The sequence below is a fragment of the Marmota monax genome, unplaced genomic scaffold, assembly GCF_021218885.2.
Source record: "Marmota monax isolate L192 unplaced genomic scaffold, Marmota_monax_Labrador192_F-V1.1 WCK01_AAM20220418_F8-fsc00015, whole genome shotgun sequence".
Classification (NCBI taxonomy): Eukaryota; Metazoa; Chordata; class Mammalia; order Rodentia; family Sciuridae; genus Marmota; species Marmota monax.
Window position 1 is genome coordinate 13,698,558 of NW_026692194.1, and position 26,866 is coordinate 13,725,423.

The 26,866-nt window shown below is 35.5% G+C and overlaps 2 protein-coding genes across 3 annotated transcripts in view; one reads left to right on the forward strand and one right to left on the reverse strand.

Annotated features, from left to right (window-relative positions):
- Positions 1–26,866, forward strand: part of Asb3 (ankyrin repeat and SOCS box containing 3) — a 167,198-nt gene that overhangs the window by 20,014 nt on the left and 120,318 nt on the right. Inside the window, exon 1 of one of the 2 annotated variants that reach the window (XM_058573157.1) lies at positions 26,089–26,383. The exons of the other annotated variant lie outside the window; for it this stretch is intronic. The gene's annotated coding sequence lies outside the window, so the exon portion shown is untranslated. Of the gene's footprint in view, positions 1–26,088; positions 26,384–26,866 lie in introns of those variants that run through there. 2 annotated transcript variants of the gene reach the window in all.
- Erlec1 (endoplasmic reticulum lectin 1) lies at positions 1,151–26,826 on the reverse strand. Its single transcript, XM_046424114.2, has 14 exons — positions 26,496–26,826; positions 19,858–19,962; positions 18,648–18,728; positions 17,695–17,772; positions 17,499–17,562; positions 16,751–16,785; positions 14,138–14,361; positions 13,927–14,056; positions 10,754–10,915; positions 9,843–9,902; positions 5,698–5,822; positions 3,664–3,741; positions 3,351–3,426; positions 1,151–2,055 (listed from the first exon to the last, which is right to left on the reverse strand). Exons 1-14 carry the CDS (start codon positions 26,655–26,657, stop codon positions 1,984–1,986), a joined length of 1,452 nt encoding a protein of 483 aa, XP_046280070.1. The 5' UTR covers positions 26,658–26,826; the 3' UTR covers positions 1,151–1,983.

Below are 26,866 nucleotides of genomic sequence, written 5' to 3' on the forward strand. Positions count from 1 at the left end.
TGCCATACCTAAAAAGGGCATGGAAGCTCTATGTTCTTCTTATCCCCATTCCTTGTTTTATGCGTCTCTTCTGTCTGGCTGATCAGAGTGGTATCCTTTAGGACAAACTGGTAAACCAAGTGAGTTCTGTGCACCATTCTAGTGGTTTTTTGAGCCCACCGAGGGGTCCTGGGAACCTGACATATGGCTGGTTGGTCAAAAGTACTGGAGGCACAGACTTGCAACTGGAATCTGAAGTCGGGATAGTCTTGGGGGAAAAGCCCTTTTACTTGTGAGATTTGATGTGAAGTCCTAGTAGAGCTAGAATTGAATGGAATTATTGGATACCTGCTGATGTTGGAGGGAAAAAAAAAAAAACCCAGACATTCTGGTGACATCAAATGTTTGTTCTATGCTGTGTGCAGTTGTTTTATCATAGCTTATACACAGTAAGTTAAAAAGAGAGAATCTATGCATAGGTCTGAATTTAAAGTGCATGCTCAGCGGGGGCTGTAGCTTAGTGACAAAAGTGCTTACCTAGCATGTGTGAGGCACTGGGTTCGATCCTCAACACCACATAAAAATAAAGGCATTCTGTCCATCTACAAAAAAAAAAAAAATAATAAATAAATAAATAAGTGCATGCTTTCTGTATTCTGCTTCCTACTAAAATCTACAAATAATCCTAAAATAGTTAATTTTAAAAAAATATTTATTTTTTAGGTATAGATGGACACAACACAATGCCTTTATTTTTATGTGGTATTGAGGATCCAACCTGGGTCCTGCCCTGCTAGGGGAGCGCTCTACCACTGAACCACAATCCCAGCCCTCCTTAGCCCTTTTTATTTTTGAGGCAGGGTCTTGCAAAGTTGTTTAGGGCCTAAGTTGCTGAGGTTGGTCTAGAACTTGCAATCCTCCTGCCTCAGCCTCCCCAGCTGCTGGGATTACAGGTGTGTGCCTTTTTTTTCCACCACCCCCCCCCCCCACCCGTGCTAGGTATTGAACCAAGGTCTGTGCATGCTAAGCAGACAATCTAAGCAGACACTCTACCATTGAACTAACCCCAGTCTCATATGCCCACTTTTCTGTTCTTGTTCAGATAGACGTGTTCAAAATATGTGCAACGGGATAAAGAAGGAAAGAAAGGAACTGAATAATCTTCCATTGATTACATGACAACACTGCTTGTGGACATTTTATTTACTTTAAAATAAATATTGTACTATAAAATTGTCCAGACCTAAGATCTGTAGTATACAGTAGACAAGTAAAATGGATAGCCAGCACAGTGTGTTTTGTTAGAGTAAATCATTTTAAATCAGGGATTAATCAATTGTCTACACCAGATACTCTGGGAGTAAACACACTCAAGATGAAGAAAGAAATATATAAAAGTTTGGAGAGAGAGGCAACCTATCACAAGTTAAGTTTCTTCAGAGTAATAGTGGTAAAGAAAACTCACCTGTGAGACTACTGTGTGCCCATTTCTAGTTTAATGCCTGGCAGAGAGCAGCTGTTATATAAAGTTTGTTGAAAGGATTTCAGGCACTAAAATTTACATATTTTACAGGATCTCTCATTTAAACAACCTCCTATATCTTTCTTCATTATCTTTACTTCATTAGCTATTTATACATAATTTACATAATAAATCTATTATTTAAAATCTTTTCAGTAAGTACAACCATTATAACATTTGAATAGGCTGGACTCCAACTTGCTTGGATGAGGTTTATTTCAGAATCACATCATCCAAGCAAAGACATAACATAAATCCATTCATAAGACACAACAAAAATGAAAAAAGTGAGACAAATGTCTGCCTTAGAAGTTTATCAATAACCTCTTATATACACATATATATTCACAAAGTGGTTTAGAGTCATTTTAGATGATCCTTTAGATGAGGTTCAATGGCTGAGAACGCTATAATGAGACACATGGTCAGAAAGAAATCATGACTTTCAATGATCTTTTTTTTCCCTTCAGCTTTAATGTCCTTTAGTTGGGGAGAGAAAGAAGTCCATTTTCATCTGCTGTATCTAAGATTTTACAGATCACTGGAGATTCAACCTAAAGAAAAAAAGAACAACAAAGCCATTAAAAAGTTGCATACTTTATTCAGTATTATTTTGCTAAATGAATACATTTGCTAAATGTGTATGAGTCCTTGTTTTGGATAAATCATCCAACATCATACCTACAAAATTAAAACAATTTTTAGTCATGTATATAAAATATGAGATAGGAGACAAGGGAGAAAAAGTGTGAAGCACAGGAATAAGAAATTGCTAGATCTTATATGTCAAAAATGATAGAATATTATGGAAAAATAATTAGTTGTATTTAAAAGGCAAAGAAAAACGTAACTCAAAGATGGGTCAGATGTTGAAATTATCAGTTATAACAGTTATAAAAAATAAGATGAAGCTGGGCATGGTAGTGCATGCCTATAATCCCAGTGGCTCAGGAGGCTAAGGCAGGAGGATTCCAAGTTTAAAGACAGCCTTAGCAACTTAGCCAGAACCTGTCTAGAAACAACAATAACAAAAGGGCTCAGTGGTTAAGTGCCCTGGGTTCAATCCCCTGTACCAAAAAAAAAACAAAAACAAAAACAAAAAAAAAACAAACCAAACCTGTAACAGAAACAAAATGATTGATGACGACAACATTAGAAAAGGCAGATAACATGTATGACTGAAGGGAATTTCAGCAGATAAAAAGGAAACCATAGAAAAAGAACCAAATGGAAATTTTAGAGATGAAAAATTTATCACAGATGAATTCATTCAATGCACTGGACAGAGTGGGGAAATACAGGGAAATAATTTATAACTTTGGAAGGGACTCAAATTGAGCCAGATATGTATCCCAGTGATTTGAGAGACTAACAGAAGGAGGATTACAAGCTCAAGGACAGCTTGGGTAACTTAGCAAGATCCTGTCTCAAAAAAACAAAAAAACCAGCAAAAGAACTCAGTGGTAGACTGCTTGCCTAGTATGTGCCACGTTCCTGGTTCAATCCCCAGTACCAGCAAGTCATCATGGAGGAGGGATTAGAAAGCGGTATTTTTTGGAGAGGGGGATAAGGTGTGTTTAATGGATACAGATATGAGAAAATTTTCTTCAGTAACAGATACTTTGTTTTGGATGACAATATATGTTAAAGTACATCAAATTCAACATTTAAGACCTGTGCATTTTATTTGATGTAAATTAAACCTCAATTAGACATGTCAGGTCTTACAGAAGTAGTATGGGCACCATATATTAAGTCTTGGAGTCTAATGAAGGTCCTTTTCAGACTTAATGCAAAAAATTAAAATGAGGTCCAAAACTGAATTTTTGATTATTTTCTTTTTACTTACCCCAAGAATATACTGACAGGAGTGAGGCTCTAGCATATACACAGTAACAGCATGAGGAGAATCTGATTCTTTACACCTAAAATAGAGAGTACTTTAAGGCACTGCCCAAATGATACAAAATAAGATTATTTTTTATAGTTATCAACTTAGCCTACAAAGATCTATTTAAGTGAGCCAGCATAATCTAATGCAATTTAAATAATATAATTTAATAATTATTCATAATTATATTTTATATTTATAGAAGACTTTTTAATGTAGGATATAGGTAAAGGAGAAAGGTATAAAGCACGAGTTGATAATTTCAACTTACTTTAGTTTTACAGTCACCTGTCTTGGTTTGTCAGTTATATCACAAATATCCCCATTTCCATAAAAATGTGACACCATCCTAAATTGGAGAAACAAGCTTTATTAAACTAAAAATATCATAATTCAGTAATAGTAATGGGTAAGGAATAACTGTAATGGGTTGGATAAGATGATGGTGATGAGGGTTTTCACAGGGACAGTCTTTATATATTTATAAAGATAATATAAATTAGAGATACTGTATTCAATTTGTACAGCATTTCTATATAAATAAATGAGGTTAGACTCCCTTAAAAAAGTTGTTTTAAAAAGTTATCCATTTTCCCAACCAATTATATTGTTTGTTTTGTGGAACAATTGTTTTTGTCCTCCATCAAGCTAATCCTGTTGCAATACTGTACTGTAAGTGATCCAAGAGATAAGTCTAGGTAGGCCAAGCTATAAATCTCAAATGTGCAATATCCCCCCAAAAGCTTTTGATTTTGTTAGTTTTACCTTCCTATACTTCAAAATTTGTTGTACATGATACCATAAAATATTTTCACACAAAACACATATAAGCATAAAACAGACTATTGAGTATGTTAGAATATTTATTTATTTATTTAAAAAAGATCTTTCTTTTTAAAAAATTTTTTAGAAATTGATGGACTTTTATTTTATTCATATATTTGTATATGGTGCTGAGAATTGAACCCAGTGCCTTACAATGCTAGGCAAGTGCTCTACCACTGAGCCACCACCCCAGCCCCGTTAGAATATTTAAATGACTATATCATAATTTTGCTAACATTGATTTTGGCTTGCCTGAAAAGTCAGCACATTCTGAAAACAATCTCTCAACACCACACCAAGGTATCACCTGAGAAGGACCAAGAATGAGTATTTAAGCCAGAGACAGTGGTGCATGCAGCTTCCCAGCAGCTTGGGAGGCTGAGGCAGGAGGATCACAAGTTTGAGGTCAGCACTAGCAACTTAAAATAAAATAAAAACAGGGATGGGGATGTAGCTCAGTGGTAGAGCACCTCTGGGTTTGATCCCCAACTCACTCCCCAAAATTTAAAATTTACTGGGCAAGAAACTACGAGAAAAATTAAAGCTTAGTTTTCCTTGGGGGGACTGGGGATATAGCTCAGTTGGTCGAGTGCTTGCCTTGCATATACAAGACCCTGGGTTCAATCTCCAGCACCATTAAAAAAACAAAAACAAAAACTTAGTTTTCCTTGGGAAATGAGATTAATTTATTTGTTATATAAAAATATACCCACATAGCCCCAAAGAGATATGAGATAGTTTTTTTTTTAATTTAAAATTTTTTTTTTAATATTTACTTTTTAGTTTTCGGCGGACACAACATCTTTGTTTGTATGTGGTGCTGAGGATCGAACTCGGGCCGCACGCATGCCAGGCGAGCGCGCTACCACTTGAGCCACATACCCAGCCCATGAGATAGTTTTAAATAAAGCTACTAATCAATTATTTTCAACCGTTTATGTTACAAAAACTGCACAACAAAAGGAAATGTCAGAGTATATTTAAATAGAATAACAGAATTAAACAAACATTACCCATGAAAGAGGCAAATGCTTTATAGTCTCAGTTCTAATAGAACTGAGCCATTGTCACTAATACCACTGCCAATCATTAGCCTATTACCGCCATCACAAAGGCAGCAGCCAAAGTTTACTTCATGCTATTGCCAGGCACTGCCCTTCGCAGGAATTATTTCACTTAAATGTCATAAGGATCATATGAGGCAATACCATTAGACAAGAGAAATGAAACTTGGATGTAATTTACCTAAGGTAATAAGTGAAGAGCCAGCCAGCATTTCAGTCCAAGTGGCCAGGCTCCAGGGACTGTGGTCTTACCAATTATACTGTTTTGGTTCTCCACAAAAAGAAAATCATCTAAAACATGACCCCTGTAAAAACCCTGACCTAGGATCTTGCTTACATGTTTATATTTTTATGTTTATCAATATTCTGGGTTTTAAAAGTTCTCAGATCCAAAGGCAAATAAAGGCAGTCTTTACCTGACTGTTTGGGTGCCGTCGTCCTGAAGATGATATGCTCTAGCAGTATTCTTCTTGGCCCACTCAATATGCTCTTCTTGGTTCCATGTCCCCACAACCACCGAGGTTTTCCCACTATCTTTGTCCTAATACATGAAAAAATATTTTTGATAATGCATGCCTGACATCATCACAAAACATTTATGCTGACGACCCGACCCTCTTACAGGGTCTAGTCTTTATTTTCATCTGTACACAGGATATGGGACTTAGATATAATGATGTTAGTCAAACTCAGTGAGCAGACGTTATCTTCTTCATTCTCTGTTTCTCTGAATAATGATAACTAATTTGTAGTTGGGCTAGATCTAGATGTAGCTATTTCTAACTCTTACATCTTCTCACTCTTTTCCATCTATCAGTCGTATAAAGTCTTTCCTGGAGATTTTTTTTTGGCATCAGATTCTTTCTTTACATTTTCTCTGCCAGCACGCCATCCCCACAACCAAAAGTGTAATCTCTCATTCCTAGATTTCACAACTACATACTACTATGATTCTTCCCCATCCTGCTTTATTATTTTTTAAATACTGTGTACTTATATGGATCTTATGTGTACATGTCCTTCTTTATCTTTTCTTCTTCTCCTTCCTATGTCTTTGCCTTCCTCTTTTTCTTTCCTTCATATTCTAGGCCAGGCAACAATATACTCCTCATTAGTAGAATGAAAAATCCCTTCAATGGTAAATGAAACACGCAAGGCCACTGCTTACAATAAGCTAATGAAAGACACAGCTATTATATATTTTATTTTTTTCAGCAACTAGACTTTAAGTTCCTAGACAGAGATTAGAGCAGCAAAATGAAGTGTTTAAGAGGTTAGACAGGGAGCAAAATTTCCTGTGTTTGAATTTCAGTTTTACTATTTACTACCTATGTGATTTTAGGCGAGTTACTAAAGTATGTTTTCTGTTTCTTCATCTTAGAATTATAATACCTTTGTTATGAGGATTAAATGAGATAATATGTATTAAGTTCTTAGTGCCCAGCAAAAAATGAACACCATATATTTTTTTGATACTGGGGATTGAACCCAGTGGCACTTTAGCACTAAATTTTGAGACAGGGTCTCACTAAGTTGCTGAAGAGCTCACTAAACGGTTGAGGCGGACTTTGAACTTGCCATCCTTCTGCTTTAGCCTCCCGAATTGCTGGGATTACAGGTGTGTGCTACTGTGCCTGGTGAGCACTGTATTTGTTAGTTACTATTATTTTTCTATCTCCCAAAGCATTGAGCAAAGTCCCTCAGAAAGCTCTAGGTTATATGACCTTGAACAAATTAAGTTTGGTAAAACCTATAGTGTTGTTAAATGTGTGTGAAAACCACCATTTTATTGGGAGTGTTAACTGCTGGTCTTCTGGGAAGTAATTTTTCATCATGCATGTACATTGCTAGAAATGTGTTTTCTGAATATACAGGCAAAAGTACAGCAACATAACTATTTAAAAATTTCACTAAATCACTATCACTACAAAAACTGAAAGAACTTAAAAGTCCATCAGTAGGGTCTGGTTAAATACACTGTTAAGCAAGAGTCATAATTCTATGTAAGTGCTGAAAAGAATGAGATGTAAAAACATCTCCAAGATGATAAGTGAAAAGAATAAGTACAAAGTAGTGCATAATCCCTTCTGTAGAAATAAAAAGATCATACCAAAATTTAAGCACTTGCATTTTTTTCTTATAGACAGTTAAACTATGAAAATGTTAACAGCACTTATTTTTGGGAAGAGGGAGGATGGCAGAAAAGAAATTAACTTTTTATTTTTAATTTCTGGCATATACTCCTTCAATTAAAAAAGTCATTGAGGGTCATCTGGATTTCAATTGTATGGCACTTCATCCTTTTTCTGTAGTAACAAATGTTTTTAGAAAGAAAACATCTGTGAAGAGGTAAGAACAAATGGAAAGAATGCTTAAATGAAACTTCTCAAGTTTAAGTGAAGAAAAAATAGCTTATAAATGCCTCATATGTTTTGGATAATTTTAATGTGGAAGGTGAATTGTATGATCCTTCTTATAATTTTTTTTTTTTTTTTTGGTAGCAGGGATTGAGCCTAGGGGCGCTTAACCACTGAACCACATACCCAGCCCTTTTTATTTTTTATCTTGAGACAGGGTCTCGCTAAGTTGCTTAGGGCTTTTGCTAAGCTGCTGAGGCTGGCTTTGAACCTACAATCCTCCTGCCTCAGCCTCCCAGCCACTGGGATTATAGGTGTGCACCACCATGCTCAGCTTTTCTTGGAATTTAAGATAAGCTTAAAACATCTTGTACATAAAAATACAATATTTTAAAAATACTAATTATAATCTTTTTCAGGGAATGAAAAAAAGCCTTTTGGAGCAGTCAAGCCAATATTTATTTATTTAGGTACTGGTAACTGAACCCAGAGATGCTTTACCATTGAGCAATATCCCCAGTCTTTTTATTTTTTATTTTGAGACAGGGTCTTGCCTAGTTGCTCGGGGCTTCCCTAAGTTGCTGAGACTGGCTTTGAACTTGTGATTCTCTTGCCTTAGCTTACTGAGTTGCTGGAATTACATGTGTGCCCCACTATGACTGGCCCAGTATTTGTTAATTTTTTGTGGCACTGTGGCTTGAACACATGGGCAGGTGCATATTAGGCAAGTGCTCTACTACTGAGTTACTTTTTTATTTTGAGATAGGGTCTCCCTAAGTTGCTTGAGGCTGGCCTTGAACTTGTGATCATCCTGCCTCAACTTCCCCAGTAGCTGGGACTACAAATGTGTATCACTGTGCCTGGTGAGGCCAATTTTATTAATTAGAGTTTGTCTTCAATGTTTGCCAGTTACCTTAACAAACAAAATACAACTATCAACAAATAAAATTATTGGAGTTTGAATCTCAGAATTTAAGTAGGTTGGATCAACATGGGAGAATATACTACCTTATTTAGAGAAGAATAAATAACAGGAAGAATAAAAACTTACATATGTACATTTTTTTTTGGTACCAGGGATTGAACCTGGTACTGAGTCACATCCCTACCCGTTTTTATTTTTAAACAGGGTCTCGATAAGTTGCTTATGGCCTTGCTAAATTGCTGAGGCTGACCTCCAACTTGTGATCCTCCTGTCTCAGCCTCCCAAGCCACTGGGATGATAGGTGTGAGCCTATCATCATATGTAAATCTTATATGTAAATCTTAAAACACTTTAAATTTAGATGAAATAGTATCTTCTTTTTAGCTGAGAAACTTGCTAAGTTTACCCAATTTTACTTATTGATATGTGTGTGTATGTGTAGTTAAGGGATTAAACCCAGGAGTGTTCTTCTGCCTTTGAGTTATATCCCCAACCCTTTTAAAAATTTTATTTGGAGACTGTATCTTGATAAATAGCCCAGGCTTGCCTTGAACTTTTGATCTTCCTGCCTCAGCCTCCTGAGTAGCTGGGATTGCAGATATGTGACCCTGCACCTGGCTGATTCTATGGTTAATATACCATTTTGCCATTCATTTTCTTAATTTAAAGGTGAATTATATAAATGATTAATTTTTTGATCAAAGCTAAGAAGGAACAGACACAACAGCCCATCATTCTACCAGGCTCTTAGTAATATAAGTAATATGACTAGTTAGTAAGCAATGTTACTTCAAGATGATTTAGTTACAATTAGGTTTTTTTTTTTTTTTTTTTAACTTTCCAAAATCTGGTAATACTTTGGTTAGTACTTTCCATGGTAATATCATCTCACAATTAAAAATAATATCGATTTCCCTCCTTCATTCTTTTCCCCCAATAGCACTAAGGATTCAACCCAGAGAGGCTGTACTGAGCTACATCTTTAGCCCTTTGATTTTGAGACAGGGTCTTACAAGTTGCCCAGGCTGGCCTTAAATTTATGATCCTCCTATCTCAGCCTCCTGAGTGGCTGGGATTACAGGTGTGCATCACTATTCCTTGCCTCTCCTTTTTTTTCTACAAAAGATTTTAAAAACTTTAATCCAAGGCTGGAAAAGTAGTTTAGGGGCATAACGCTTGTCCAGCATGCATAAGGCCCTGGGTTCAGTTCCTAACATTAAACAACAATAAAACGTCCTTTAACCTAGTGATAGAATGATATAGAAGTGCTTTTCTATACCTCATGGTACTGATGTACATGTTTTCCATAGCAGAATTCATATTTCCACCAACCAACACCCTAAAGGAAAGAAAACATAGTTTATAAAATGATGTACAGAGAAAGGGGTATTGTGGACTGACTTAACACTACCCATGATAGTGATGAAAATATAGGTAATTTTTATAACCTGTAATAGCAATAATATGGTTGAAAATTAGAAATCACCAAGAAATAAGAAAAGATAAATACAAAGAATAAATGCTGCAATGACTTCGTAAATAAGATGAAACAAAAATTCTACTTTTAAATGTATTTCCCACTGGTGCAGGGGCAAAATTTTACCTTTGTAAAGGAAGATGTTAACTCCAGTTTAAATTGTGATCTCTATATAACCAAAATGTAGGACATAAAATCAACCAGAATCATACATGATTGCTACAGGAAAGGTGGTGTTTTACTGTGAATAAGGAGAATATATTGGTAATGGATTAGATGATAGAAATGTGGAGTATGAGATTCCACAGAGAAAATGTCCATCAGAATTCACCTGAAGATTCTGCCATTTCTGTATAGACATAAACCTCCCCCCACCCTGTTTTTTAATTTATATTTTTGGTACCAGGAATAAACCACACCCTGCTGCCATTTTTTTTTTTTTTTTTTTGGTACCAGCACTTAACCACTCACCGCATCCCCAGCTCTTTTTGTATTTTATTTAGAGACACGGTCTCACTGAGTTGCTGTTGCTGAAGCTAGCTTTGAACTCGTGATCCTACTGCCTCAGCCTCTGGAGCCACTGGGATTATAGATGTGCACCACTGTGCCTCACTGACATAAACCTTTTTGCAGTGTTGCTAGTGACCATTGATTAAATAACTGACAGGTAAAAGTTGTCAGATAAAATTTTAAACTGAAGGTCCACTTCTTACCCCATGGAAGCAGTAAGAACCACTAAGGAACTCTTTTATGAGTTGGTCATCTGTCAGTTTGGATATGTGGGTTGTTCCAACAGTGAGCATTGGCTGAGAGCCAATAGCAATAGGTTTGTGGATCGCTGGAAATCTCTCTTCTTTAGTTGATTGCAGATCTTCCTAAAATTAAGCAGACATGTTTAAGAGATTTTATACCACATTTAATTTTTCAGTGATAATTTGTTATTTTTAAGCTGTAGCACATTTGTAAAATAAGAGTTCTGCTTATTTTAATGTGTTACAAGAAAATGGACTTTGCAACACTTAGTAGTATAGAAAAAGTGCTAAATAAATGTTAGTTTCATCTGCCAGTTAGGAGTATGGAGACCATTCCAAACATAAAGGGATAATTTTCATTTCATATATTTTGTCTCATTATTCTTACAAGGTACTTTGATACTTGGTAGGCTTTGTGTCCATACATTTAGTTTTGGAGAAGCGTAAAAAATGAAGCGTAAAATGAAGCGTAAAAAATGAAGATGGTTAAGATGAGATCGGTGAGGGCTGGGGTTGTGGCTCAGTGGTAGAGCGCTTGCCTAGCGCGTGTGAGGCCCTGGGTTTGATCTTCAGCACCGCATAAAATAAAATAAAGATATTGTGTCCATCTACAACTAAAAAATAAATATTAAAAAAAAAGATGAGATGGGTGAGAATGAATATGAATGTTGGTTACAGGTATTCAATATAGTAGAATCTGGTTGTTGCCCCGGAGGAACATGAAATTTAGTAGGGAAGACTCAAATGAACTTTGACCAGGATTGAAATATTAAGATTTCATGGGCTGGAGTTGTGGCTCAGTGGTAGAGTGCTTGCCTGGCATGTGTGAGGCCCTGAGTTCAATCCTCAGCACCACATATAAATAAATAAATAAAACAAAAAAATCCATTTATAATTTAAAAAATATTAAAAAAAGATTTCACAAAGAGAAAACTCTTGATTAATTCTTGAAACATGAATAATAATTCATGATTTATGTCTATATATGTGTATGTGTTTAGTGCCTACATGTACATACATGGGGACTGGCAGAAGAAGTAAAAGCAAAGGTATTTGACTATATTATTTAAAACTCAAGACATAAGCAGGCACTATATTGTGGGTAACTACAGCTCAGAGGTGTGGGCATTATGTTATAGATATTAAGAAAAGATATGCTGTGATCATTTTTAATTTTGGTGCAGAGGATTGAACCCAGGGACTTACTTATGGGAAACACATACTGTACTATTCAGCTCCAGTGCCATGTAATCATATTTTAGGTATTTATTTAGATTTATTTTTATTTAATTAAAATGTTTTTTTTTTTTTTTGATATTGGAAACTGAACCCTGGGGTGCTCTACCACTGAACGACACCCTCAGCCCTTTTTTATTTTTATTTTGAGACAAAGTCTCACTAAATTGCTGAGGTTGGCCTTGAACTTGTGATCCTCCAGCCTCAACCTCCTGAGTCGCTGAGATATAGGAGTGCACCACTGTGTCCAGCTTTATCTATGAAGGCTTTTAAAAAAATTGGTTTTTCTCAACTGACAGATAAAACAACATATATTCAAAGAAAAGTAAATGAGTACTTTTTCCTGGAAGATTAATGATAGTTGGGATTTATGGAACATTTGCACTGGGTTAATTTTAGTACTTATGTCACTACAAGAAGGCCAGAAGAGAATTCTAGCGCAAAACTTTTAATATAGTACTCCAAATCAAACCAGGAATTAATGTTAAGATCACTTTCCTTTTCCTATCGGATTGACAGTGTTGGTCAGAGTATATATGATGCAAAAGTTACTCAGGAGGAAGGGACGAAATAGGCCTTTGCTAAATAGTTAAACCACTGTTAAGTACTCATAACATACCTAGCATCTTGCAGGGAGCTGGAAACCCCACGGTAAATAAAACATACTTTCTTTTGCTCTCCAGTTTAATGTAATAACCATATGTAAAACAATAAGATTTTGCCATGGAAGTGCTATAATAAAAGACTGATAAAATACTAGGCCAATGAAGTATAAAAATTTCTCCCTTCTTAGACTAATCCAATGGAAATCCTGGCTCATTTCTAAAAAAAAAAAAAAAGTGTCACTGAAATTACATCTTATATAAGTTTTAAGGTGAAAGGGAAGGAGGGGATGAAGCAATAGTAAAAGGAGGAAAACAGTATCTTCAAAGGCAGGGAGCCAGAAAGAACATGGTCCTTGTAGGAAACTCTAAGTTCTTTAAAACATCTGGGATAAAGCAAATGGTGATGAAAGATGAGGCTGAGACCAAATCACAAAGAAGCATGCATTTTTTGAACAGTGATTTTATCCTCTGGTATAGATCATGTTAACCACCAAAGATTACATATATAATAAAAGCTCATTTTAGGAAAAGCATTTTCATAAGCTGTGTGGGAAGAATTAGAAAGCGGCTGGGCACAGTGGCTCACACCTATAATCCCAGCAGTTTGGGAAGCGGAGACAGGAGAATTTTGAGTTCAAAGCAGCCTCAGTAAAAGTGAGGTGCTAAATAACTCAGACCCTGTCTCTAAATAAAATACAAAATAGGGCTGGCGATGTGGCTCAGTGGTTGAGTGGCCCTGATTAATCACCTGTAACCCCCCTGCCAAAAAAATAACCTAAAACAAAAACAACAACAAAAAAAACAAGAATTAGAAAGGGGATATGTGAGATTGGTTCTAGCCCTAGGAGATGAGGTCCTGAACTACTGAGAGGATTGAAGAGCATTTAGAAGATAACACTGATGGCTCTTAGTGAATGATAAGAGTTAGAGATAAAAGAAGAGATGGGTAAGACAAATGACACAAATATTTGACTTGTTCAATATCAGTATGAAAGAGAAAAAAAAGATGGAAGATGACTAAAAATTTACATGGCTAGGTCTAGAAGTGAAAAGTGATGAAAAGGTAAGATGGTGCATCACAAGGGGAAAGCAGCATACAGAAGTGGTTGAAGAACACTGATGAACTAAGACTTAGGAAAAGAACTGAAATCAATGAAAGGAACTGAAAGTTAAAAATCTGTGCTAAAATATATTGTTTTACAACTATGCTATAGGAATCATCAAAATATTGATATATGTTCTGAAATCTGGAAAAGGAAGCATTGAGAAACTATCATTAGATAATTCTTATACCTCTTTATTTCTCCTAAAAGGCACCCGTAGTATTTCTTCCTGCTGCTCCAACTGTCTCAGAGTGAGGGGTTTAAATGGAGATCCTGGCAGTGACTGGCAAAATATGTCATTCACAGGAGATGCTCTGAACCTGTTCAGTAAGAAGAAAGCATTAAAGCGAAGCACAGAATATTTTAGAGCATGTGTTTAAAATATTAAATGCACATCCTACCTATATTTAGGATGATTGCACAAGAGTGGTGTCAAAATGACAACTTCATATTCACAAGTTGTAACTTCAGCTACTGAAAGAATTTCATGCTTAGATTCAGGATGACATATGTACATCACAGTACTTGATCTGGGCCGGTTCTGTTTCAAACTACAAGGTGTACCATTTCCCATTCCCACAGGATAGTAGGGTGTCATCTGACCTTCGATATTTTTAGTGGGAATCTTAAAAAAACAGAGTATAAAGACTTTTCATTAGAAATTGAGGTGGGGTTGAGGGTGGAAGAAGCACTTATGATTCTAAAAGGAAGAAAACTACATTTTACTTAGAAAGGTAACATTTATTTTCAAGTTCATTCTCTAGTGTTTTGATTTTGAAGTTCTTATTTGAGTAAGTGTGTAACTTAATATAGCAAAAAGAAAAATCATTTGATACTAAAATTAAGATGTTAATTTAATATGCATTTATATAAAGAGCTACAAGATAATATTAATATGAGTTATCCTCAATGATAAGATGTAAGAACTTACTATACTGGGCTGTTTATAGCTTTCACTGAACTCAATAGAGAATGGCTGTTGAGAGTTTAGATTCTACAACTCTGAAGGTTTATTTATCAAAAACTTGGGTGAAACAGTAAAAACACTTATCTTCTAAAATAGTACTTTAACTCCTAAATTAAATCTATTCAAGTCTAGGAAAAGAAAATTAAGAGAAGACAAAGATTCTTAAAGAGTTATCTCACATGCTTTTTTTCTATAAGAACAAAAGTCTGGGCTGGGGATGTGGCTCAAGCGGTAGCACGCTCGCCTGGCATGCGTGCGGCCCGGGTTCGATCCTCAGCAAAACATACAAAGATGTTGTGTCCGCCGAAAACTAAACAATAAATATTAAAATTCCCTCTCTCTCTCTCTTAAAAAAAAAAAAAAATAATAAAGAACAAAAGTCTACTATAATGAACTTTTTGTTGTTGTTGTTTTGGGTACCGGGGATTGTACTCAGGGACACTCGACCACTGAGCTACATCCCCAGCCCTAGTTTTTGGATTTTATTTAGAGGCAGGGTCTACGAGGGTTTAGTGCCTCGGTTTTTGCTAAGTCTGGCTTTGAACTCTCGATCCTTCTGTCTCAGCCTCCTGAGCTGCTGGGATTATAGGTGTGGGCTACCGCGGCCGGCAACTTTTTTTTTTTAATAGCTTTATTTTATTTATTTATTTTTATGTGGTACTGAGGATTGAACCCAGGGCTTCACATGTGCTAGGCAAGTGCTCTACCACTGAGCCACAACCCCCAACCCTAATATAATAAACTTTAAAAAGATATTGTTAATAATCTGAGTAAGCTCTTAGAGGCAGGAATCTCATCTTGCATCACTTTGTACCATCAGTGCCTCATTCAAAACAGGTAATAAATGTTTCCTGGGAAAAATATTTTGAGAATTTCTCGTATGCTATTGTCTGAAATTAGAATCCTGGGCTTGAAGTTTTAAATTTACTGGCTTATTACTACCATTATGAATTTGATTAAATAAATAAATAATTGTTGGAAAATTAAACATTAGCTTTTGTTACAGGTTTGGCAGTGTCAGGCTTAAAACTGGGGCTCAACTAATATTAGTTTTCTGCCTTTACCCTTTTCTTACTTTTCCTTTATCATTTCATACTTTGAATTCCATCTTGCTATCCTTCAGAGTCACAGTAAATACATATTTTATCTCAAAGGTAGAATGTCAAATTAAATCTTTTGAAACAGGATTCAAAGAGCACTCCTTGAAACATACAGTATTTAAAAATTGTGTAGCTAATTACAACAAATAAAAAAATAAAAATCATGATTAGGCACTTTGAGGAATCATTCTTTTTAAATAATACTATTTTTTGCCATTATTTATTCACTTACTTAATAAACCTTTATAAAGTACCTGCAGTATGTGTGACACATTGCTTTGCACTGTGGAGTGAAGAGATTAAAAAACAAAAACCAAAAAAACAAAAAAAAGTCTCTGCTTTTAAGATGCTTGCTGTCTAGTAGCTTGTTATTTACATATATAGTTTATCTGTTTTATAGGGGGTGAGGAGCAGATGGGAGGAAAAAAAATACAAAAGCTCTTACTGTAATTTTTTTGGGTAGTGCAGTGTGTGAACCCAGGGTGCTTTACCACTGGGCTATATCCCCAATTCTTTTTTATTTCAAGACAGGGTCTCACTAAATTGCTTAAGGCCTTGCTAGACTGGCTTGGAACTTGTGAGCCTCTTGCCTCAGTCCTGTGTCATTGGGGATACAGTCTTGTGCCACTGCACCTGGCCTATACTTGTTTTCAATGCTAAGTAGAGGGAACCACTGTTAAGCACTCAAGTGTCATACTGGTATTACAGAATCTTTTCCCAGACACATCATTGATAGAGTTACCTATTTTGGTAAGTAAATAGAAGGATTCCAATGTAACTTTTCTCAGAAAAATCAAATATGCTGTATATTTTCTTGTACCTAATTCTTGAGTTATTCCATAGATAAAGACGCACAAAGACTATATTCTAAGGTCAACTAAGTTGTATAAATTCATATCTCACAAACAATAAATGTTAAGAGTAAAAAACTAACATTTGTCACTTGCCTCATTGGATTTTTCCTTTTCTTCTGCTTCTCGCTCTGTGGAATAATATAACAGAAAGGTAAATGTAAAGAATGAGCAGTAACATATATAACATACAAATGACTAAGTTTTTAACCAATTTTATAATCTTAAACTTCCTTAAGAAGATCCAAAACATACATATGATTTTGTCTTACTACTTTTAATTTTGGTGGTGCAGGGAATTGAATTTAGATCCTTGCCCATGCTACAGAGTCACCCTACCACTGAGCTACACCCCCAACTACTTTCAGTTTCCTTGAAATAGTTTTTGTATGAAAGGATAGTCACATTAAATCTTCACAACTTTGCATAGGGAATACTCAATTTCATGAAGAAAATATGGTCATAATAATATTCTTTTGAAGTATTTTATCTTAGTGAAAAGTTAATTGACCAATCTGAATAATATAGAATAATATATATATTTCAACATTTGAGGAATACATCTATTTCCATGTATAAAAACATTGCTTAAACCAAGCAAAAGACTAACACTAAGATGAATATTCTACTAGATTTTGAAAATTTCATTAATAAGTAGAAAAAAAGCATGTTTGTCAAATTAGAAAATAACAAAAACAAAGACTTCAAAAAAGTTTTCTAAGGGACAGCTCAGAAACATGTTTTAAAATTCACAGTCTCCAATTAAATCTCTTAAATTTCAATTTGAATGTTAATGTTAAACCAAATTCCAGAATTACTATCAAATCACTGCGTAGAGACCAACCTTTTTCAGATAGAAGGTTCTTAGCCAACATATTCCCAAGGTAGTACTCATGAATATTTATTTTCTATATTAAAAAAAAATACAGTAAGTATTTTGCAAATACATTTTTCAGGATACAACTTTAAAACTATCAATTTCATTATGAAACTTCTCATTTATTATGTTGTACACTTTATATTTTGAAGAAAAAATATACCTGGCCAGTTTCTTTCTCTTCATGGTACTGTCGAATGTGTTTTCCATGACATACTTCATAAGTCCAATAAGACTCAATCTAAGAAAGATGAATATATTTAAAAGTATAAAAGTCATATAACTCATTTGAATTACTTTTTATTTTTATTTTATTTTTCATTTTTAAATTTTTTTACACAAATGCAGCACGACTTTTCATTTTTCTGGTCGTACATGATGTAGAGCCACACCATTGGTACCATCATACCAATGGTACAGGGGTAATAATGTCCATCCCATCCCACCCCCCCACCACCTCTCTTCCCACTCCTCAACCCAAAGTTCCTCCATTCTTCCCTTGTACCTGCCCCTTGCCCCCTTATGGCTCAGCATCCTATCAGAGAAACCATTTGGCCTTTGGTTTTTTGGGATTGGCTTACTTCACTTAGCATGTTTGAATTACTTTTTGATACTTTAAAATGTAGTAGGTTTCCCTAAGGATTTACAGTAAAGTTTCATTAAATTACACTTACAATTATGCCTCAAGAAAAATGTGAAATTTCTGAAACCTATTCATTATTTCCATTGATTAGCTCTATGTAAGAATTATATAAAGGAAATTGATCTATAATATACCTGAGTCTATAATAACTACCTTGTTTAGGGATAATTTTCTACATGCCTTAAACATAATAATTAGCATTTTAAATTAAAATTCTATTAGGTAAAGAAACTTCCTTTGAACTGAAAAACATTCAAAGTAGTTTGATAAATGATGATTTAATATTGGTATTATTAAGCATCTACTGTTATTAGGAATTTAAATAAACAAAATTCTATTTAGCAATAACTTTGATTTGCAACTAATTTAAAATTTGATATAACAAAGTAAAAAGAAATGCAGAAGTAATTTCAGGGGTCTACTGGCTGCTCAAAATTTATTTTCTAGTTATCAAATGAACATAAAATACATACTCTGTAGGAACAACTGCTTTGTTTAAACAGGGGTTCCAAAAGCTCTCTTGGATTAGGGCCTTTATAATCCTTTTCTTCTTCCTAAGAAAGAACTATAGTTTAATACTTACAATTTCCTTGAACTTCAACCAACTCTGCTGTTTGGGTATTAACTCACTGGTTAAATCACAAATGCTTAGAAATAAAAGAAGAAAAAAGTCAAAATCTTTAACAAGATCCTATAGTATGCCACTTCTTTCAAATGAATTTAAGTATAAAGTATGGAGCCACAGAATACCATAGCTTTCATTATTTCAACTTTTAAAAAAAAGTTTTTAAGTATCAGTTTTCTGAATAATTCTTACAAACCTATTTCAGAAATTTTAAGTGCTGTAACTCAAACAAATTCTAGCTATAAAAAGTTTTAGAATGGTTGAATGTTGTAGGATATACTGGAAAGTTTTAAGATACTTTTTGGTTTCCTATATTTTTACATTTCAGACTTGAATGCCATGTGTATGTGTGTGGTTATGTACGCGTATATTTGTGTCTTAAGGACATTTAAAACAAAGTTAAACAGGTGTCTTGGACAGATTTCAAATCTGAACAAAACTTAAAAGTACTGAGTTTAATGTTTCTATTTTACAGATTATATAATTGGCTTAATAATTTCATTGAGTGGAAGAATTAAGTTTCAGATTTGTTCAAGGTTCCACAGCTAACTATAGCCTATACCTCAGCCTCCTGGCTCCTAGGCTGGTGTCCTTTCCATTTTACCATGCTGCCTCTCCTGTTTCATCTTGAAAGAAGTCTTTTTTTCCTTTGCCTTGAAGGATGGATAAGAGGCAGTTAGGGCATTTTAGGAGAAAGAAAAGGGAATGAGCTAAGGTAGTGAGAATGCATAAGGTACCTAAAGATTTATTTATAAGAAATTCTTTATAAAAACTATCATATATAATATTAAAAATTATATCTTGTTTTAAAACCCTCATTTCTAGAGAAGAAAGCAAGTGTGGAGTTAAATTTTCATCTAAAACACTAATAATTGACTACTAATTTTTCCAAAATGAATCGCAAAATCAAAGAATTCAGGAATAATAAAAGTGAAAAAGACTTTCATGCTAAAACAGGGTATTACAAATCTCATTACTCTCTTTTAAAGTATGTGGTTACAATGTTTAAATGAATATCTTTGGTAACAGGAATTATCAATCTATTTATAAAAACTTACCTCGTCCCCACTAGTCACAAGGGGAAGTATGCATTTATATTTTTCTTTATGTGCAGTTGTCATGATGACATAATTATCTTCTTTGTACAAAACTCCAGTTGTGGGCTAGAAATAGAATAAAAAATAAACACTACTTTCCCCAGTTAAATTTTATCATATCAAATAGAGCAAAGGTTCCTCAAACTAATTTATCATTTCAACAGAAGTTTTTTTTTTTTTCTCCCCAAAGGGGCACTTGATCAGTGAGCCACATCCCCATTCCTTTATTTTTATTACTTTTCATAAATCTTGAGATAGGGTCTCACTAACTTGCTTTGGGCCTTGCTAAGTTGTTGAGGCTATCCTTGAACTTGTGATCTCCTGCCTCAGCCTCTTGGGTCACTGGGGTTACAAGAGTGCACAACTGTGCCTGCCTCAATAGATTTTTAACACACATTTTCAAAAGCAGGGAAGACAGTCTGACAATGTTAAGATAACAAAATTTATTGTGATATTACATCACAATAGGAAAAAAATTTAGGGCCTCATATATGCTTAGCACATATCAACTACTGAGCTATATCCTGAGCCAAAGACAGAAGCACCATCACTTTATTGCTCCTATCAGCAATTATCATCTGTATCAATTATCATTCTGTATTCTCAAAACAATCATTATTATATTTACTTAAAAACTCTAAATTTTGTTGGATGGGATACTTGAATATAAAGTAATACAGTATTTTTCATATTTGGAGAATTTACGAATTTATCCATAAATAAATTTCTGTAAAAAGAAAATCACTATTGATCCTCTGTGCTGACCTAACTTTGTAACATACATATCAGGAACCAGCAAACTTCACTTCCTCTGTGAAGAGTCAGCTAATAAATATTTTAGGTTTTGTGGACCATATAGTTTCTTTTGTAACACTGTCACTTCAGCAACAGAGGATATAGACAATGTGTAAACAAATAGGCATGGTTGTGTTCTAATAAAACCTTTTAAGATTCGATGGTGGGACAGTACAATAGCTGTAGTTTTTTGATTCCTGGCACATATCTGTGAAACTGTCCTTAAAGTTTTCTACACTATAAAACCAAACAAATTCACATGGTTCATATGAACTGATACAATTCAAATGAACACTTTAATTAATGTAACTGATGATATTTTAACTAAAAAGAAAGTTCTGTCTTCTGGTACATATTCCATTATAATTCAATTCTCTCTTCACTTTTTTCAAAGTATGGAGAAACCAATGTACTATTTGGCTCTTCCTAGCAAGAAAAGAATTACTACTTATTAAGTACCTCTGTTTTTTTCTAGTTTAACAATAACAACTCTAACCTATAACCAGTATAGCTTGGAACCAATGTAATCCTAAACACAAATTCAAATAAGGGCAATGTTTTTCCAAGACAATAAAACAAACGAACAAAGCAGCATCAGCTCTATGACATATCATCATCCCTCAGCATTTTGGGGGGTTTGCTTCCAGAACTAGCCCCCAGACAGAGCCAAATTCACAGAAGCGAAAGTCCTTTGTATAAAATAGCATAATATTTGCACATAACCTCTGAACACCCTCCCTTATATTTCAAATTGTCTCTAAATAACTTATAATGTTAAGTAAATAGTTGTTATATTGTTTAGGGAATGATAAGAAAAAAAAAAGTCTGTATATTTTCAGTACAGATTTTCCCCGGAATATTTCTGATCCAAGGTTGGCTGATTCTATAGATGTAGGATCTGTGACTATACCATTTTAAGTGCTTTACATTTATTAATTTGTTAATCCTCAAAACAATCATTATACTCATTTCTACAGAAAACGCCAGAGGCCAGAGCATAAGCAATTTGTCCAAGGTAACTCAGCTAGAAGTAGCAGAGCCCAGAGAACCCAAGTGGATTGTCTCCACACTCTGTGTGCTTATAACTTTAAACACATTCACATTAGTTTTTATTAACTTTGAAATGATTACTATGTGGACTTCTGTTTTATGGTCAAGAATCATTATTTAAAAAGACCATTATAGAAGATAATGGAATCAAAGAAATTGGAAATTAGGAGTTGCAAAGCCAAATTTATGATGAAGGAATCCTCATAAATATTCATTTGGGCCAGTAATTTGCTGTTAAGACATAATATTTGCTGGGAATCCTGGCGCACACCTGTAATCCCAGTGGCCTGGGAGGCTAAGGCAGAAGGATCGTCAATTCAAAGCCAGCCTCAGCAACTTAGCAAGGCCCTAAGCAACTTAGTGAGACCCTGTCTCAAATACAAAAAAAGGGATGGGGATTTAGCTCAGTGGTTTAGTGCTCCTGGGTTCAATCCCTGGTACCAAAAAAAAAAAAAAAAGACATAATGTTTATAATGTCTTTTGATGCTTTCCAGATGTATCCAGAATACATGATCAATTGTGGAAAGCATGCTTTCCATTCACTCCATAGTGGATGGCCTGAGTTTTGTCAAATCATTCATATACAGAAGTGAAGGCGGACAGCAGTGACTTAAATGTATGCATGTCTATTTGTGAAGTACCTGCAACTCTGATTTTCACAGCTGAATTCTACAGCAGTATTGACTAGCTTATTAAAATGTTCATCACAATGCTAATAATGGAAAAGAGAACTGCTTTTTTGGAACTCCAGCAAAGAAAGACAATTCTTTTAGTTTTTGTAGTACTGGGGATTGAACCTGGGTCACTGTACTGCTGAGCCATTCTTGGCCTTTTTTGTTTTATTTATTATTTTGATATTGGGAATGGTACTGGAGATTGAACCCAGGGGTGCTTTACCACTGAACTACATCCCAGTCCTTTTTAATTTTGAGACAGGGTCTCACTAGGTTGCTTAGGCCCTTACTAAGTTGCTGAGGTTGGTCGCAAACTTGCTATCCTCTTTTCTCAGCTTCTAGAGTTAATTGGATTGTGCCACCATGCTGGCACCCTTTTTTTTTTTTTTTTTTTTTTTTGAGACAGAGTCTTGCTAAATTGCTGAGACTAAATTTGCAATCCTCTTGCCTCAGCCTCCTGAATCTCTAGGACTAGAGACTCATGCTCCACCGCGCCTGGTTTGGAAGACCTTTTTTTTTTTTTTTGGTACCAGGGATTGAACCCAGGGGCACTTAACCACTGAGCCACATCCCTAGCCCTTTTCTTATTTTGAGACAGGGTCTCACAAAGTTGCTGAGGCTGGCTTCGAAATTGCACTCCTCCTCCCTTAGCTTCCCGAGTTGCTGTGATTACAGGCATGTGCCAGAAAGGCATTTCTTTCTTTATATATATTTCAGTTGTTGATAGACCTTTGTTTAATTTATTTATATGTGGTGCTGAGAATCGAACCCAGTGCCTCTCATATGCCAGGCAAATGCGCTATGGCTGAGCCCCAGCCCCAGGAAGACATTTCTTAATGCAACAATTTATCTTTCATTAGTTTAGGAAGGGCTATTTTTCTCTTCAGTAACATAGACCAAATGGCAATTCTGCCCAAAAACACGTTGCTGAAATGAGTCATATATTCGGATCACAAGGTGTACTTTTAATTAGTATCACCCTACTTTTTGGTAATAGAAATTACTGGAAAAAAAACTAAAAAACTAACCTGTGATTTTCTAAGTTAAAAAGAATTTTTTGATCTACTATTAATATGCCTCCTTATAGCTGGGTGCAGTGGCACATGCCTATAATCCTAGTGACTCAGGAGGCTGAGGCAGGAGGATAGCAAGTTCTGGGATAGCTTCAGCAATTTAGCAAGACCGTGTATTAAAATAAAAAATAAAAAAGGACTGGGGATGTAGCTTAGTGATAAAGCATCACTAGGTTCAATCCCTAACACCTAAATAAATAAAATTTGAAATGTATAGCATTATAGACAGTATAAAACTTTTTAAAATATAACTTAAAAGAAATTATTTCAATGTAAGTGGTAATATCTACTAGTGATTTAATAGAAAGTCAAATTTTAATATGGTGAAATGAATCAAAGAGTGGTGTACTTTAAAGTAAAGGAACTTTCACATTTTTTGCTAGTGCTTGGGGAAGGTTTTTCAATAGGAATATATTCTTTTATTCACACACACACACATACATAAAAACAGTAAAAGTAGAAACTTAGATTTATTTTGTGGTTCAATTTGATGAAATCCATGAATTCTATGAAATAATAAAAAATTGAATACTTTAATGACATAGAGATGACAATTTCAGAAGAAAAATATATACACAAAAAGTGGATGATAAAAACTAGTAAGTAAAGAATACCATAATTATTAGTTATTACAAACATGAAAAAAATTATACCTTTTTGGTGCTTAATACTATTTCTAAGTAAATATAAAAGCAAGAATTATAAAACATTTTTTTTTAAATTTTAATATTTACTTATTTTTTTTTAGTTTTTGGCGGACACAACATCTGTTTGTATGTGGTGCTGAGGATCGAACCCGGGCCGTACACCTGCCAGGCGAGCGCGCTACCGCTTGAGCCACATCCCCAGCCCTAAAACATTTATTTTGATATATCTGGATGGGAAGATAATTTAAAGCAGATGAGAATTTTAGAGATTAATGAAATAACTTCTAGGGCTGGGGTTGTGGCTCAGTGGTAGAGCACCTGCCTAGCACATGTGACACACTGAGTTCAATCTGCAGCACCACATAAAAAATACATAAATAAAATAAAGGTATTGTGTCCATCTACAACTAAAAAACAAAACAAAACAAAACAAAAAACAACTTCTAATCCAGTCTCTTCCAATTTCAGATGGTGGAGAGGCAAAGGACCTTACCCTAGTTCATACAGCTGCTTAGTTATATATAAATATACAACCAACTGGCCCATTAAAAAAAAATGGCAGTGCCAGGTGAGGAGGGCAGTTGTTTCAATTAAATAGAAGTATTAAAACAATTTAAAAAGACCAATGAAAATGACTCTTAAGCTTTATTTCTGCACGAGGGTCATAGACCTTGTGCCACATCCACAGAAGAATAACTATTTTTTTTCAAAAACCTCAGACTTAACCCCAAATCTTCAAATGTGTCCATCTTAGATTATACCTCATTGCTAGAGAAAAGTAATTAAAAACAAAATTTCAAAATAAAGTTGATAGACATGTGAAACATTGGTATAGCATACACTATGACTGATCTTTTTCCTTAACTCCTTTTTAGCCAGCAAACACCAGGGCCAGAAAAAAAACTGAATGATAATTTGGTAGTAACTTCTAAGATTTAGTCATCCAGTATATAGGTCAGTAAGTTTTCAGATCTGCATATAAGTGTGCATGCTGTTCTCAATTAAACACAGGTGCAAGAGTAAAAAAAAGTTAATGACTGTTTTTTTAAACATTTATCACTTTCATTCCAAGTGTGCTTTTTGGAAAAACAACCCAGACTGGACTAGAGTATTCTCATCCCAATCCTCCGAAGGTTGTATCTGACTTATAACAAAATTTTAAAAAAGGTCTTTTAATACTGAATATCAATAGTTTATTGCACTGATACAAAAATAAACCTGACTTTTCAGTTAAATATTTACTAGGTAAATTTGAGAATCATTGGGCTATCAGGACGGAACAGAAGGGTGGAGAAACAAACCAAATGTGAAATACAGTATAAGCAAAAGCGAATATTTGCAAGTAGAAAGCTAAGTGGTTAGAATAATATTTGCCTTGTAAATACTGTCTCCCTGTCCGGTGCTGGGGATTAAACGAACCTGGGGCCTTGTGCATTCTAGGCACGCTCTGACTGAGCTCTACTGCCAATTCTTAACCTGGTAAATCTTGTTTTGGTATTATGATACCGCTTAATAATGTCTCAACGAAACAGTAACAGGGCATATAACAAAACAGTTTCCAAACTTGAATGATTGCAGGTAATTAGAAATAAGATTTTTTTAAACGTTAGAATTAACTACTACACAGTATCACAGGAGCACAAGTTTCATTAGCCTAAGTAGCTACAGGTGAACAGGAAGACCTTCCACTAGCCCCCAAAGGAATTTTCGTTCTAGTAGGATTATAAATATGTGCTTCACTGTATGAAAATTCATCATAAAATCTCATGAGATCTTAAGTAACAGTCGTAAAACTGCAAGAGGTATTCCACATAGAGGGTTGTTAACATCTCACAGTCACATGGCCTCTTTAGGAAACAACTTTTAAGGGAGAAGGTTCCTCTGGAGCTGCGCATTTGTGTATGTTTGGGTGTGGAAGCAAAACAGGAAGAACGAAAAGGAGAGGGAATTCGAGTTTGCAGTAGGGTTGTGTCGTTAGGGTGGTAATACTGAAGGCTGCTGCTGAAGGAAGAGCTGCAACTGGTTCTCCAAAGGAAAGATGAAGTATGCCTGACGGGATTATAAGAAAGCTTCTTCCACAAGGCGGGAATGTAGGGAAGCAAGGTCTACTGCGGCAGGGTTAAAAAAGGGACAGCAAGTGATTGCTGGATCCTAATGTTAGCATGGAGGGCACCTCCGCATAACGTCCTGAATGAATGAATGGATGGATGGATGAACACCGGGCAGAAGAAACTTGGATTTAGGGAAGGTAAGAGCTTGCAGAAAAGGTTCTGGGAAGGAAAAAGCAAAGGAAACCGAAGGATGGGGTCTAACCCTTAGCGTCAGAAAGACGAAATGGCTGCGGGATTCGCGACACTGACCAGAGAGAACTCGGTGCCGGGCCAGTTGACTCGGAAAGGGATATCATCGCTGAGCTGGGGAAGCGCTCGGCCGCCGCCGGACGCCTCCAGGAGGCCGCAGAGGACCAGTAACACTGGCCCTCCGGGGACCAGACTCCGCACGCCGCCGCCTCCTTCCTCCATCCTCCGCCGCTTTCTCCAGCCGCCGCCACAACCTCCTCTGCCCAAAGAGGAGAAGAGGAGGAGGAGGAGGAGATGGAGGAGGAGGCGGCGGGACTACAAAGCGTCCAGCGAGCCTGGGACCTAACCGCCGCCACGTCTCCTTCCGGAGAGCAAGGCAATGCCGCCTCCGCCCCCAGGGCCTCCCGCCACTGTTTCCGGGGCAGGTGGCA